At 33.9% G+C, this 13,498-nt stretch overlaps 3 protein-coding genes across 5 annotated transcripts; all 3 read right to left on the bottom strand.

Moving 5' to 3' along the window:
- Nucleotides 1-941: 941 nt before the first annotated feature.
- Nucleotides 942-2,066, bottom strand: LOC8275799 (dehydration-responsive element-binding protein 2D). Its single transcript, XM_002510416.4, has one exon. It carries the CDS (start codon nucleotides 1,977-1,979, stop codon nucleotides 1,236-1,238), a length of 744 nt encoding a protein of 247 aa, XP_002510462.3. The 5' UTR covers nucleotides 1,980-2,066; the 3' UTR covers nucleotides 942-1,235.
- Nucleotides 2,067-5,394: 3,328 nt separating this feature from the next.
- LOC8275798 (probable GTP-binding protein OBGC2) lies at nucleotides 5,395-9,629 on the bottom strand. Of its 2 annotated transcripts, XM_048371025.1 has the most exons (11): nucleotides 9,342-9,582; nucleotides 8,796-9,256; nucleotides 8,621-8,712; nucleotides 8,294-8,380; nucleotides 7,577-7,654; nucleotides 7,203-7,403; nucleotides 7,013-7,120; nucleotides 6,731-6,805; nucleotides 6,537-6,593; nucleotides 6,374-6,450; nucleotides 5,395-5,868 (listed from the first exon to the last, which is right to left on the bottom strand). In XM_048371025.1, exons 1-11 carry the CDS (start codon nucleotides 9,431-9,433, stop codon nucleotides 5,769-5,771), a joined length of 1,428 nt encoding a protein of 475 aa, XP_048226982.1. In that variant the 5' UTR covers nucleotides 9,434-9,582; the 3' UTR covers nucleotides 5,395-5,768. The 2 variants fall into 2 exon arrangements, 1 of the variants encoding a protein (XP_048226982.1); XR_007214812.1 differs by lacking the exons at nucleotides 5,395-5,868; nucleotides 6,374-6,450 and having other exon boundaries at nucleotides 6,536-6,593; nucleotides 6,949-7,120; nucleotides 9,342-9,629.
- A 956-nt stretch (nucleotides 9,630-10,585) lies between these two features.
- On the bottom strand, nucleotides 10,586-13,331 carry LOC8275797 (glucose-induced degradation protein 8-B homolog). 2 transcript variants are annotated; one of them, XM_015718026.3, is made up of 7 exons: nucleotides 13,063-13,328; nucleotides 12,618-12,759; nucleotides 11,944-12,091; nucleotides 11,789-11,864; nucleotides 11,579-11,690; nucleotides 11,381-11,472; nucleotides 10,586-11,118 (listed from the first exon to the last, which is right to left on the bottom strand). In XM_015718026.3, exons 1-7 carry the CDS (start codon nucleotides 13,093-13,095, stop codon nucleotides 11,074-11,076), a joined length of 648 nt encoding a protein of 215 aa, XP_015573512.1. In that variant the 5' UTR covers nucleotides 13,096-13,328; the 3' UTR covers nucleotides 10,586-11,073. The 2 variants fall into 2 exon arrangements, with proteins under 2 accessions (XP_015573512.1, XP_015573517.1); XM_015718031.3 differs by having other exon boundaries at nucleotides 11,085-11,226; nucleotides 13,063-13,331.
- Nucleotides 13,332-13,498: the final 167 nt, after the last annotated feature.

The following is a 13,498-nucleotide window of genomic DNA, read 5'->3' on the forward strand; positions in this document are numbered from 1 at the left end:
TGTAGTTATTGGTTTTCTCATGGCCCAGGATGCCAGAGCCACAACCAAGCTACCCGGCTTTACGAGAAGCGAGCTTTGTACCATGGTTTTCTGAAACAAAGAACAGGACATATGCCTTTTTCAGTTGGCACCACAACCAAGATGGCGTTGCTGTGGAAGCTGATTCTGTACGGTTGACCAATAGATACTGGAGCTCCTTAGAAGAATCGCCATTACATGTTACAGTAAAAGATGATAATTTGATAGCACAAAGAACATATAAACTGACCCTTGTGCCAAGTTGCTGGGCATCATTATAAGTACAGCAAGAACATCAAATTGACCTGCAAGGAAAGATCTAATAATTTGATCTTTGATGCCCAAGTGGGTACAGCCGTATACGAACGAAGATGAATATTCTGCAATAATTGATTCCAACGGTGAATTCGTTAAACAGAATTTTAAAAGATACCTGGCAGTCCGCATGTAATACAAATCTTACAGTACAACTATAAATAATATATTATTTTTATATAATTATATTTTCATATTAACCGTCTTTTAGTGTTTATTTTTTAGTTTTATTCAAATATTGGTATACAATTATATTTATGTTAATAGTATTTATTTTTAATTATATTCAAATATTGGTAAGAAGGATATGAAAAGTATGTTGTAAATAAAAAATATGCAAAAGAAAGAGTAAATTTATAAATTCCTTTCTCGTTATGTGTTAAGTGTGTTTTGTTTTTTTATATTTTATTTTTGTTTAAAATTATTATTTTTTAATAAGTTTAGGTTTTCCTGTTTTTCCTTCAAAAGTTTTTTTGAATAATTTTAATGCTTGCCTTGCCTTACTTCTGTGTGGCATGGGAGGTCACTAAGAAATGAGGACATTGAAAGGTCACTAGGCCACCGAAATTATGCGACTAAATTGAGGTGAAAGACGGCTGGAACACATGTGGGTTGTATACTAAGCTACTTTTATTTCATTTTCTAGGTTCTATATATATTATACACCTCATCTTCCCACCACCCAATGCTAAGAGAAGACATCTCCCGATTCAATACAAAGAAAAGACGCACACAAAAAAAAATGAAAAAAAAAAAAGTATAATCTTACAAGCAGAGGCACGTGACAGATAGATCACGTGAGCGATATACAAGAGCCACGAACAAGCCCAGAAAAACCTATGTGCCTGAAGCGTGGCCATCGCTGGCTTTAGTATAGACAGGAGATGGAGTTTGCTGTTATTTTACTTGCACCATGGAGTCTGCAACGCGTCCCAGTTTGTTCCATCCATCAGATTGCTGGCAAAAATTCCAGGGTCTTCCATTGCAGGGAAATCTATTGACATTGCTGCTTCTGCCCAAATTGAATCATCAAATAAAGGCAGGTTCACGTTCAGATTTTCCCACAGCTCATTTATTCCAGCTCCCTCTTGATTTTGCCCATAAATACTTGCTTCATTACTTTCTGCCACGTTTGCATTGCAGCAGTCCACGTTTGCATTAGGAAAGGATACAATTGAGTCATAGCTGTAAGCTGGTGTTACAAGGTTATTAGCCCTTATGATTGGGCCACTTGATGGACATGTGGCACCTGAATTATGTAGGATTTGGGATTGGGACCGATTTCCTAATTGAGAAGCTTGGGAATTTGCAGAAGAGGCTGGAACTTTGTTCTTGCTGGAGTGCAACTCCGGCAGGTTAAGCTTGGCTTCCGGGCCATAGAGCTTACGAGCAGCAGCATCATAAGCCATGGCAGCTTCATGGGAGGTGTCAAAAGTACCAAGCCAGAGACGGGCACCACGGTTGGGCTCTCTGATCTCAGCAACCCATTTACCCCAAGTTCTCTGACGAACACCCTTGTAAGTGCAGAGTGCATTCTCCGGACCTCCTTTGCCTCTCATGCAACCTTTTCTCGAACTAGCCTGTGCAGGTTTCTTTAGTTGTTTTTTCTCTCCAAGAACAGTACTCACGGTTGATTTAGACATCATTTTTTTTTCTCTATTCCTCCCAAAAAGAAACAGAAAGCAGAAGAAAAGTAAACGGTAGTTGATGGTGATAAGAACACTAGACAAAACGAAACAGTGGTATTTATACAGTGGTAAACGGGGGAGAGATAAGTGCAAAATCAATAGGTATAAGGCCGAGACGTGTCTCTGAATAGGTATGAGCTGATACTTGGCAGAAAGAACCAGAGGGATCGTGTCAAAGGAGATTTGTAACATAAACACACTTGCCCAAAGGAATTTGTCCGCGCGCAAGCTCAGGTGGCAAGCAGGGACTTAAAGTCAGGCTTTGGTGTTTGTTGATTTTGGTTGGATAATAGTCATTTACTATTGGAGGCGGTGTCTCTGGGCTTAAACGGTTGGCGATAAGAACATATTGGTCTTCTAAAAAAAAAAACTAACACTGACAATATGGAACTGTTGATTGATACGTGGGGGCTCCCGACTCTCCTCAGAAAAGGCCCTTCAATTTCAGAGTTTGTACGATGTACTTCACCTTCATTCATGCACAGTTCTTAGGGCCCACTTCTTTTCTTTTTTTAATTTCTCGATTTAAACCAAAAAAAATACTTTTTTTAATTTCTATAATTATTTCAAAACAACAGATTTTTCTAATGGAAAAAACCATTTATTTAAAATAAAAAATTAATATAAATAAATTTAGAAATTCTAAACATACTTCTTTCAATCCAACACGAATTCCAAACGCTCACTTTAGACATGTACTTAGCTGAAAACATTCTTTTTTGATTATTTCTTCTTTTATTGTATTTGTTCAAGGTTCATGCCCTTATGCCGCAATTGACTGAATTAAAACCATATCCATTTTGTATTCGGTGCATGTTATCATCATTAGTTCTTCACCTCAAGTTCAAGAAGTTCCTAACAAAAGCAGCTCCAAAACCTTCAATGAACCGGAGACCAAAGAAAAACTTGCAGTGTCAACCACTTACAAGTGTAGAAAGTGATCTCAGAAACCTTATGGCCTTAGCCTGCATCCATCTCCGGACGTACAAACGTGTGTAGTTTCTCATCTCGTCATCATGAGCTGTAGATGAAATCTTAGACAAATTCACTTCACCGTGTCTAAGGCTGTGTTTGGTTAGACAAATTCGGTTCTTCCATTTTTAAGATCCTGAGGTTTATGCTCACCCCTTTCTTCTTCAATCCTTCCAATTTCAGATGATTAATCTTTTTGCAAGCCTCGCAGAAGAATGTAACTCCTTCCGTTCTAACTTTTCCCTCCAACCAAACAGTGAAAAACTCACTCTCCTCTTTGTCATCTCTCTCAAATCTCCCACGCGGTAAATAAAAGTATGAGATGGAAGTAAATTCAAGAATATGATCGTGTGGTAGAAGCAAAATTCATAAATGTTTCTTTTTCTTTTTTTAAAAATTTAGGAGTGAAGTTAAATTCATATAGTTATAACTATGCCAATTAAACTTAGTTAGAATTCATTTCTAAAAATTAATCCGACATATATTAGTGTCTGTCATTAAATTGGATCCACCACATTAAAAAACCGATCCTAATACCATAACTAATAAAATTAGATAAAACTCATTTTCAAAATCTAACTAAAAATATTAATATTCAATCCATATTATATATAATAACCCAACAACTAGATAATATATAATAAATGTAACTTACCAACTAAAGCAAATTACAAAAAATTCCACAGAATTTCAGAAAAAGTTCTAAATTTGTTATTCTTCTTATTTGACAAATATCTTTAGCTTAAATATCTTATTTTTTTAATTTATCTTTTTATTTCTTCCTTTCTTTATATATATATATATATATATATATATATATATATATATATATATATATATATATATATATATATATATATATATATATATATATTAACTTTGACTTCTCTTTTAAATTTAGAAAACATCTGAAATAATAAAAGTATTTTTATTATTGTAAAACAAGAAAATTTTGTATTTAATATCGATATAAGTGAGATTTTATCACTTTATTATGAGTATAAATAAATAACTAAAAATAATAAATTAGAATATATTTATATAAGAGTATATATAAATTGGTATATATTATAAAAACTAAAATATATTTATAAAAATATTATGAATAATATATGATGTTAAATTTATTAACAATATAATTTATTTTATATATATAAATTATATTTAAAAAAAATTAGAAAACAATGAAAATTCTTTTTCTTTTATAAATATACCGTAAAAAGTATATAAAACTATTTAAATTTAAATTTAAATTTGAATTTATTCAACATATTTTAATGTTAGTAAAATAATTTTTTTTAATTAAAATTTAAATTTGTTCAACATATTTTAATTTCGAAATTTCTTTTCTCCAATAGCAATGAATATTAATACCGGTGTTTAGTCAATATAATAAAACATATTCAACTTATTTTAATATATGTTCCTTATATATAATATATTTATTGCATTTTTATCTTTTAAAAAATACAAACATAAGTTACAGTAAATGGTATATATTTTATAAATTTATATATGTTTTATATATATTTGATATGCATTTAGTATACAACCGGTATATGATTTATTTTGCACATATATCAATTATATATTATTATTACACCACAAAAAGAATTAAAAGAAATAAATTTTAAGATGTTATGCATTGCTAATAAATAAGAAAGGTAGTAGACTATTTTTAAAAGTGCAAGTGTGCAATGCATAATGATGATATAAAATAAATGATTAAATGGTGCAAAATTTATCTAGTGTAATAATAATAATTATCATAATAAGAAAGTAATATAAATTGTTAATAAGTCAAAATGATTAAATTAAATTAAATAAATAAATAAATAATAATAATAATAATAATAATAATAAAAATGTAATAAAAATAATTATCATACTAATAGAATAATATAAATTTTAATACGTCAAAATGATTAAATTAAATAAAAATAAAGTTAAATAAATATTTAAAATGAGTGAAATTAAAATAATAAAATAATGAGTAAATAAAGTTGGAATTATAAAAAATGATCTAGAAATATTCTGAGGAAAAAATTATTAGTAAGAAAATATGAAGATTCTCGAAAGGGGAATCAAAAGTTTAAAGGACCAAATGCTTATTTATTAGAAAAAGTCCACCTCCTTAAAGAAAAGACCCGTATAAATGAAAGAAGAAAAATAAAAAACAGTACAAAAGATATTTTATAAAAAAATATAAAAACAAAAACAAAGATTTTTCTGTGTACCATTTCATAAAAATATATAAAACAAAAACAACAGTATAAATGATATTTTTTTTCAAAAAAGACAGTAAATCATGTAATTTCCTCAATAAGAAAACCTTCACCAAACTAACAAATACTATTCACTAGCAATACAATCCACATTATTTACAGTAGCCATGTAAGCCTGCAAACAAAAAGATACAGTAGACATGTTATTAAACATGAGTATATACTAATCCAAAGTTTGACATAATTATCAACGGGTATATTTGTACGCAGAAGCTAGCGCGAAACCAGCGAAAATATGTGCTCAATCTGTCAGGTCTTACAACGATGTCAAGATAAAATTATATGACGCACCTGATTGTCTAAACAATGTATCTCCAGCTAGGTTAGCTTATTTACTGCAGATTTGCACTTTAGCGGCTCTAGAGCAACAATTAAGCTGTGTGATTGTGATTATCAGTTTTATCCACCAATCTAAGATCATAGAATGCTCCACGTCCATAAACTGTGGCCCTATGGTGTTCTAGAAACTATTCACAACTTACTCATCGCCTCATGGGATTGCACTTGGTTCCGATGCCTCGTTAGAATCTCTGCAGTTTTTTAAGGCGGTCCTTATCTCCTTCAACATCTCATTTACCCTGATGCCTTTCCTGAATACATCAAAAAACATTCTTAAAACATAAACATAAAGATATAGGATGGGTTTTTTCCATGCCTCCTTTGCTATTATCAAGAGAGGTACTAGGCATATCTCAAATAAATTGACAATAATACTAGTGATAGTATTAAGGGTCGTTGGCTGGACAGGGGCAAATGACAAACAATAAAAGATGGGATGAAATGGCATCACTCTGTTTCATCTCCCAACAGTCCAAGAAAGGAATGAGATACAAGCATGTTGTGTGTGAGTGCATGTAGAATGTGCACTTGAATAATCAATATAGACAAAAAGGAGAAGCAAGAAAAGAACTCCAATTTTCAAATAAATGCAGGACAGAATAAATAGTGATCCAGGACAATTAAACCTTCAAGACTGGGAAGATACAATTCTAATGTATAATCAACTTTAGCCAACGCTAAGTGCATACAGCACGAACCAACTTATAATCTGGTACTGTCTACGAAGGCCAGCATACAAAAAAGCTACGAACTTACAGAACACTGACACCAACAACAGCAAGAGGGGCTGGATAGTCCTCTATCTCTTTATCATTTCTATCTCCATTAAAGATCTGAGAAGATTATTAAATGCGCTGTCACCTCCAGTGGAGAAAGATAGAAATGCATCATCAGATATTTTGTCTAGCTCAAAAGTTACCTCACTGCTACCAATTTCTGATATTTCTTCAGTCAAAGACGAAAGCCTATCCTTTGCCTAAAAAACAAATCAATTTACAGAGCAGGAAATAGGGGCATTTAGTACAACTACATCAGTAGGAGCAAAGAAATAATTAGTAGAGCAACAAAGGTTCATTAACCAAAAAAGAAAATCAAAGCTGAAAATCAACATACCCCAGGAAGGTCAATCTTATTTAAAACAACGACATGTGGTCTTTCAAGGTACTCAGGATTGTACATTCTCAATTCCTGTAAATTCATGAATCAAATGTACTGGGTGCAGTCCAATAAAATTAAGCCGAATGAAACATGATAATATAATAGAAGACGACAACAGATGAATCCTATATTTTGAACCAGAGGGAGTGGGAACTCTCATGAGGAATGCACACCTATCAAATAACTCAGTTAACTTTCATCAGACAAAAAAAGGCAAATTGTTAGTGGAAGATATACTTCTTTGACAGTTCTATAGTCATTCACAGGGTCCTCAGCAGCTGCATCAACAACATGGACCAATAGCCGAGTCCTTCTAAGATGCCTCAAGAAATTGCGACCAAGGCCCTAAGGATGAGAAGGATTCAATTTTAGCAACCTGAAGCTTTCAATAAGCTGGCTGTTGAAATATATAATATAAATGTAATACCTTTCCCAAATGAGCACCTTCAATAAGACCAGGCAAATCTGCCAATGTTGCTTCAGACGAATACATTGCAGCTCCTAGAGTTGGATCACCATCTAGGCGCCCAAGATTTGGCATCAACGTTGTGAAAGGATAGTCAGCAATATCAGGTCTGGCATGTGTTATTGCTGCCAAAAGGGTGGATTTTCCAGCATTTGGAAGACCCTATAAGTAATTCTCTAGCAATCAGAATATCATAATACCTTTTTGTAAATGAGTATGGTATAACTTACTACTCTGTCAACTCTCAGGAGACTAAATTTTTTCCAAAAGAGGTACAATTTAGAAAATTTTAGAAGTTACATGCTTAAACAACACAACAAATAAGAAGCACTCACAACTAGACCAACGTCAGCAACGACCCGTAGAATCAGCTCCAGATTAACCTCCTCTCCAGGCTGGCCAAGAACTAAAACCTGACAAGGATAATAAAGTTCAGCATTGCATTACCAGCATCAGGGTTATACAAATTGCAGAAATTCTTCTTGATCAGTTCCATTCTTTAAATTAAGCTTATCGATAAAGAAAGATCCTTCGCTAATAATGTACACAAAGTACAAACCTATTGCGTACGTTACTGTCATCAAAGGTTTGGTTTTCTTCACCAGTAACTGGTAAACATTTGGCCTAAAGGCCTTTGTTCAAGTGACTAATGGGTTGATAGGATGAAGGCAAGTCATAGGTTGAAATCTTCTTTCTTTCTTTTTGTGAAATAAGTAAGCAGTATTTAGTAAGAGAGCCCAAAAACGGCTTGCAATACATAAACAGTAAGGGTGCCTGCAAAAAAACCTGCTCATGAAATTTAAGAAAGCAAGTTTTCAAAGTAAATAGCATTTCATAAGATGAGTTAGGAACCTAAGAATTCATGCATGGTTTTATCTTTCATAAGAGGGAAGCCTGCATGGTTTTATCCTGTCAAATGTATTTGATTTGCATTCAAATTATTATTAGGCAGAGGTTAATTAAATCAGTGTACCTGGCAAAAGAAGGGCTTGAATAACGTTGAATATTTGAGCTAGTTCAAGAATGTATAAATGAAGAGCACTCATCTTTACCTTATCACTATCATCTCGCAAAACATTTGTAGTTAAAGCCATTAATCTTTTTCTTCTATGCTCTGGTGCATCTAACAAGCTAATCTGCTACAAAACAAAGAAAAAGAGTTATATAAAGAAAATTGCATATCAAAACTGAGCATAAATGTCAAGCATTAAGCCAAATAATCAAATACCAGATCTTCCATAAACCGCTAAGCAGTACGATAATAATTATTTTTCTATTCCAGCCCACTCTCTTGATAATGAGACATATTTAGAATATTATAAAACAGAAAATATTTTGTAAAGAAAAAATTGAAAAGAAGAAAATGAAGAAAATCTCACCCCTCCTTGGCCACCCCTTGCAACAATTATCTCGTCACCTGGTTGTGTTAGATCAGCCAATAGCTTCCCTCTTTTATGCTTAACCACAGTACCTGTCACATTAGAATCATGATAAGCTAAGCTCATCGTATTCTCTAGAATCTATGTAAATATGTAGTGAAAATAATGTACAGACCTACAGGGACAGGAATACGCAAAGTAGGAGCAGCAAATCCATCATGCAATAGAGAGTTTAAAACACCCATAGCATCAACGTTTCCACCGCGTTTTGCATTAAACCGACTTTTGGAGTGAAATTCCAACAGAAAATCTTTTCCTTCGTCGGCATAAATAACTACATCCCCTCCATGTCCTCCCATCGGTAGAATAAGTGATCCATCAAAGTCTCTTTTATACGAGCTCTTCTTATTCTGCTTCTTTTTTGACTTAACATCTGATGATTTCTGTTGTGGTTGAGGCATGTTAAGAATAGCACCATGGCCTCCATCACCTGAACGAACGGTGATTATGACTTGATCGAAATATTTGTGAGGTTCTCTTATGAAAGAAGCTGGAGGAGCTTCTTTTAGTTTACTGATTCTGCAGCTGACTTTGTAGGTTCTCAAGGTATCAGATTTGTTATTACGCTGACAACATCTGAAAATGCGCGAAGCAAGGTGAAATTTAATTTCATTTGGAAAACCTAAACTACAATTTAGCAGGAAGAGATAACAAATAATACCTTTCAGGAAGAAGATGAGCGAAAAGTAGCTTATCGCTGCAAAATTGAAGGCTGAGAAAGGAAGATGAAGGAATAGTGGCCACATACGCCATTATCGTCTCTGTGATGGCGGGGCTCTGGGTTTAAGCGGGGATTTATGCTCAGCTATGTTAGAGGTGGGCCTCAGGCCCATCTATAATCTGAATTATTTAACCCATAAAACGCATGAATTTCCCGTCGAACTAGCGGAAGGGTTTACACCATTAACATCCTTTAAAAGCCCAATAATAGCTTAAGTAAAAGGGTTCTGCAGAATGGTCCTGCTTGAGGGCCAAAAGCTCAATTTCTGGTTTCTATTCTTTAGCTTAATATTTATTATTTAAGCACCGGCGACAATATGTTTAAGCATCATTAGGGATTTTCTATTTTTAAATTTAATGAAAGAGCTTACGGTAGCTACTAAAGAGAGAAATCGTCTTTATAATACAATATTTTCACACATGCAATCCTTTTTTTTTTTTTTTGCTTTTATATAAATTGATTTTAACTCATTAAAAAATGAAGTTATTCTTTTTCATTTCAAAAATGGCAGAGAGAGAGAGAGAGAGAGAGCTTTACTTTGCCAAACTGAACCTTAAAATATGCTCAATTTCAATCTATTCTGGTGGGTTGGTGGGGGACGATAGCTTCCATTTGGTCATATTTATAAGTCAATAATGCTTTCAAGAGTTATGGGAATCATCCCAACAACAAACATAAACCACAATAGAAAGTCAACCCAAACAATTGTCTATCATATATTTTGGGTCAAGGAAGAAAGGGAAGGGAAACACCAATATCCCAGGTCACGCTTGAGATTAGCTTAGCAGAAATATCATCTTCATAAATATGATTCCCTCATTTGTGGAACCATTTGTTGAGTGGCATGCCGAGGGCACTAAGCAGAATGGACGACCCAGTTATGTTCAATCAGGCTATCGGGCATGCTAATTTTGAACAATCAAGGAATTATTAGTTATCATGGCTGCTCAAGAATCATGCAGAGTAGATGAACCAACTATTGCCAGCTCCTGCCAGAGGTATCTTGCCAATGATTACACCTTCGGATTCCCTCTCACTCCAAGCCTCCTTTACTTTGCTTTCTCATTATAGCTAGACATCCCCCTCCACCGAATTAACATCACAAAAGAACGGCGATTTCAATGTAATAGTAACCAACTCAGGATGGTAGTACATCCGTTCTTTCAGAAAACTTGAAAAGTATGTGGTTTCAGAAAATAACTTGTAACTTAAATATAAATATATATATACAACCACACAGCTGCTGGCAGCTTTTGCCTAATGAAAAATATTGTAAACAATTTCCAAAAGTTTATCCCAAATCCATATGAGAAATGATGAGATGAATGGTCTTTCCATCTCGACCTTGCTTCAATAAACAAGACTCCTAGTTACACCAAATCAAAAACTGATGTTAGGCTATTGAATACTCTAAGTTCCTAAGGTTGACTGGCAAGCAAACACTCGTATGCCATTGGTTCATGAAATCCATTCTGTGCAGAACCAAAATGCACTAGACTTGCAGCCAACTATGAAAAGAGGCATACCTCATCAGACGCGGGAACACCAAGACACATGAGATAGCTTACTTGGAAACTTCTACAGATGAGAATTTCACCATATACGGTGGCAATGAGATGTAAAGCAACCATGGCTACCCCTGCCACAAGTGTATTTGAAACTCGTCCACATTCTAGCCCTTTAGAAAGTCTTTCAAAGAAAATGGTGGAAGCCCTTCCTACAAGATTGCATATTAAAGAGCAAAACACGTTAAAAGAGTAATGCATCATTTTGCACATAACATGAACACAATTGATCCGAGAAATCAAGAAAACCCAAGTTTGATCTGTGAAGATAAAAACACATCAAAGAGTAATGCAATCAACTGAAAGAAAAAAAAAAATCAAACTCACTCAATAATAGTTGATATGTTAGAAAACATGACAAACATACTTAGCCACTGTAAATTTCAACAAGAAAAATCACTACTCATGCCTTACCTTGCCATGATCGTGGCTTAAGCATTGCCTGACTACTGTTGTCTGTTGTAGCAACCTCTCCATTGCTGTGTAGCTTGGGCAGTTTGCATGCGCTTATATTATTGAAGATCAACGATTTAGCAGTAAGATCAACAACTTTTAACTGTATAGCATTCTACAAAAGATGTTGCATACACAGAAGTAGTAGAGGAAACAAACCAAGAATAGCTCGGTTCATATTATCTGCAACTTGCTGCCGATACTCCAAGCTAAGAAGATGAAACATTGGAGACTTTTCTGGTTCTTCATAAGCCAGGAGAGCCATAAAGTCCTGCAGTAATGGAAAAAATTTCCTTCAACCTCTTTGACAAAGAATTTAAAAAATATTGTAGATATGCCTAATAGGGTTTGACTCTGAAAAGAACATACTTCGAGCTTTTCAACAAATTTCTGGACTTTCCCAAATGGAGTCAACTTGGTTTGAGCAAATTCCAATGCTTCTGTGCTGCCATATAAATGCAAGATTCTACACTGAGAAAATGCGGAATTCTTGATTTTGAAAATATCATTCCTGTATTGCTTACCATTTCCTAGTGCAGACAAGCTCAACAAAATGAAGGCTCAAAAGATCAAAATGCAAGTCTTTATTATTTTCTAGTAAGTCATGTGCTAGCTCTTCTGTAAGTTCGATAGCCTTTAGTGCACTCCCCTCTAATGCATACTGAAAAATTCCTGATCATATAATGGACAATACACCAAAATCAACAAAGTGATGAAACTAAACAGTGTCAGAACATTTACCTTATACAATAAAAAGTATACTATTTAATAGCACAAGAAAAGAAAGACAGCAGGATTCTGACTTATCCCAATGATAACCAAGACACAAGTAAGTGAGTGACAATAACCAGTAGCGAGTACCTGACAAATGCACAGTTACAAACCAATTGCAATTATGTGACAAATGCAGTGAGTTAGGATATTAAAGAATGCTTTTAAACCAAATTGGATTAAAAAAATTTCTAACAGCATATCAAAGCCCCCTCAAAATCTTTCAATTTCTGTTTCTTCACATACAAAATCAATAAGTTAACAAATTAACAGAGCATCTCTGCAGAACAGTTTGTCCACAAATCTGCAATTGACATGACAAAGGAGCAGCGAGACTATTATTCAACAAAAACACAACGTTACATATGATCAACTTTGAGTTGTGAATACTACTGTTTCATATCCAAATTAAAATATCTTGACATACTTTTTCTTTTCTCCATGTCGTCAAGACAATCTGCAGGCTGCTTCATCCCCGTACACGCAATGAAAGATTCCACAGTTTCCTTATAACAATTATGCACCAGATATGAGAGAACAATACTGTGAATGTCGTTGTCTTTAATGGCCTGTGTATAAATACGTCAAATGCAATTGGGAATTAGTAATATTAAAAGAAAACAGAGTCATTGATACGCATTCAGAACTAATGCTAATCAAGAATAAGCTAGCTAGTAGTTGAATCGGGCTAATTACACAAGAAAAAAAAAAGGTTTAAAACTTAGGGTTTCGAGAAAACCAATCTAAGAGAGTAAACGACTTGATGTGTTATTGCAATGTGAGCCAAGAGGAATTCGTATTAGTGACTTGTAGAAACCAATACAAAATAAGAACAGGAAGAATAACAGAGAATGGAAAAAATGAATACTTACAACTTGTTCGTAGTGGCGAGGATCGACGTCCATGACTGACAGGGGATTGAGGAACCTGATAATAAATTTACAGTAGCTAAGAGAGAGCAAAATTAAGTTAAAGTGTTATAAAATGAAGATTGGTGCTTGGAATTTCGAAGTCTCAGAGCGATCGGAGAGAGTGGTGGCGGTGTTGTATTTGGAAGCAGAGAACAGCACTTTTTGGATTGTTCTTAATCTTGTGGCTTCTACACGTGCCTTTGCCTTTTTTCCGCGAAGATTTTCTTTTCCTTTTTAAAAAATAAAATAAAAACTAACTCGATCTTTTTAATTGATTAAGCAAACAAATGCTAGTATTTAAATAATTTTTTTTTTTACGAGTATTTAAATATTTTCTTCAATCCTAATACATTTCATCCAATTATTATAAAAACTATAAGAAATCTTTATTCTATGA

The sequence above is a fragment of the Ricinus communis genome, chromosome 2, assembly GCF_019578655.1.
Source record: "Ricinus communis isolate WT05 ecotype wild-type chromosome 2, ASM1957865v1, whole genome shotgun sequence".
NCBI classification, from domain to species: Eukaryota; Viridiplantae; Streptophyta; class Magnoliopsida; order Malpighiales; family Euphorbiaceae; genus Ricinus; species Ricinus communis.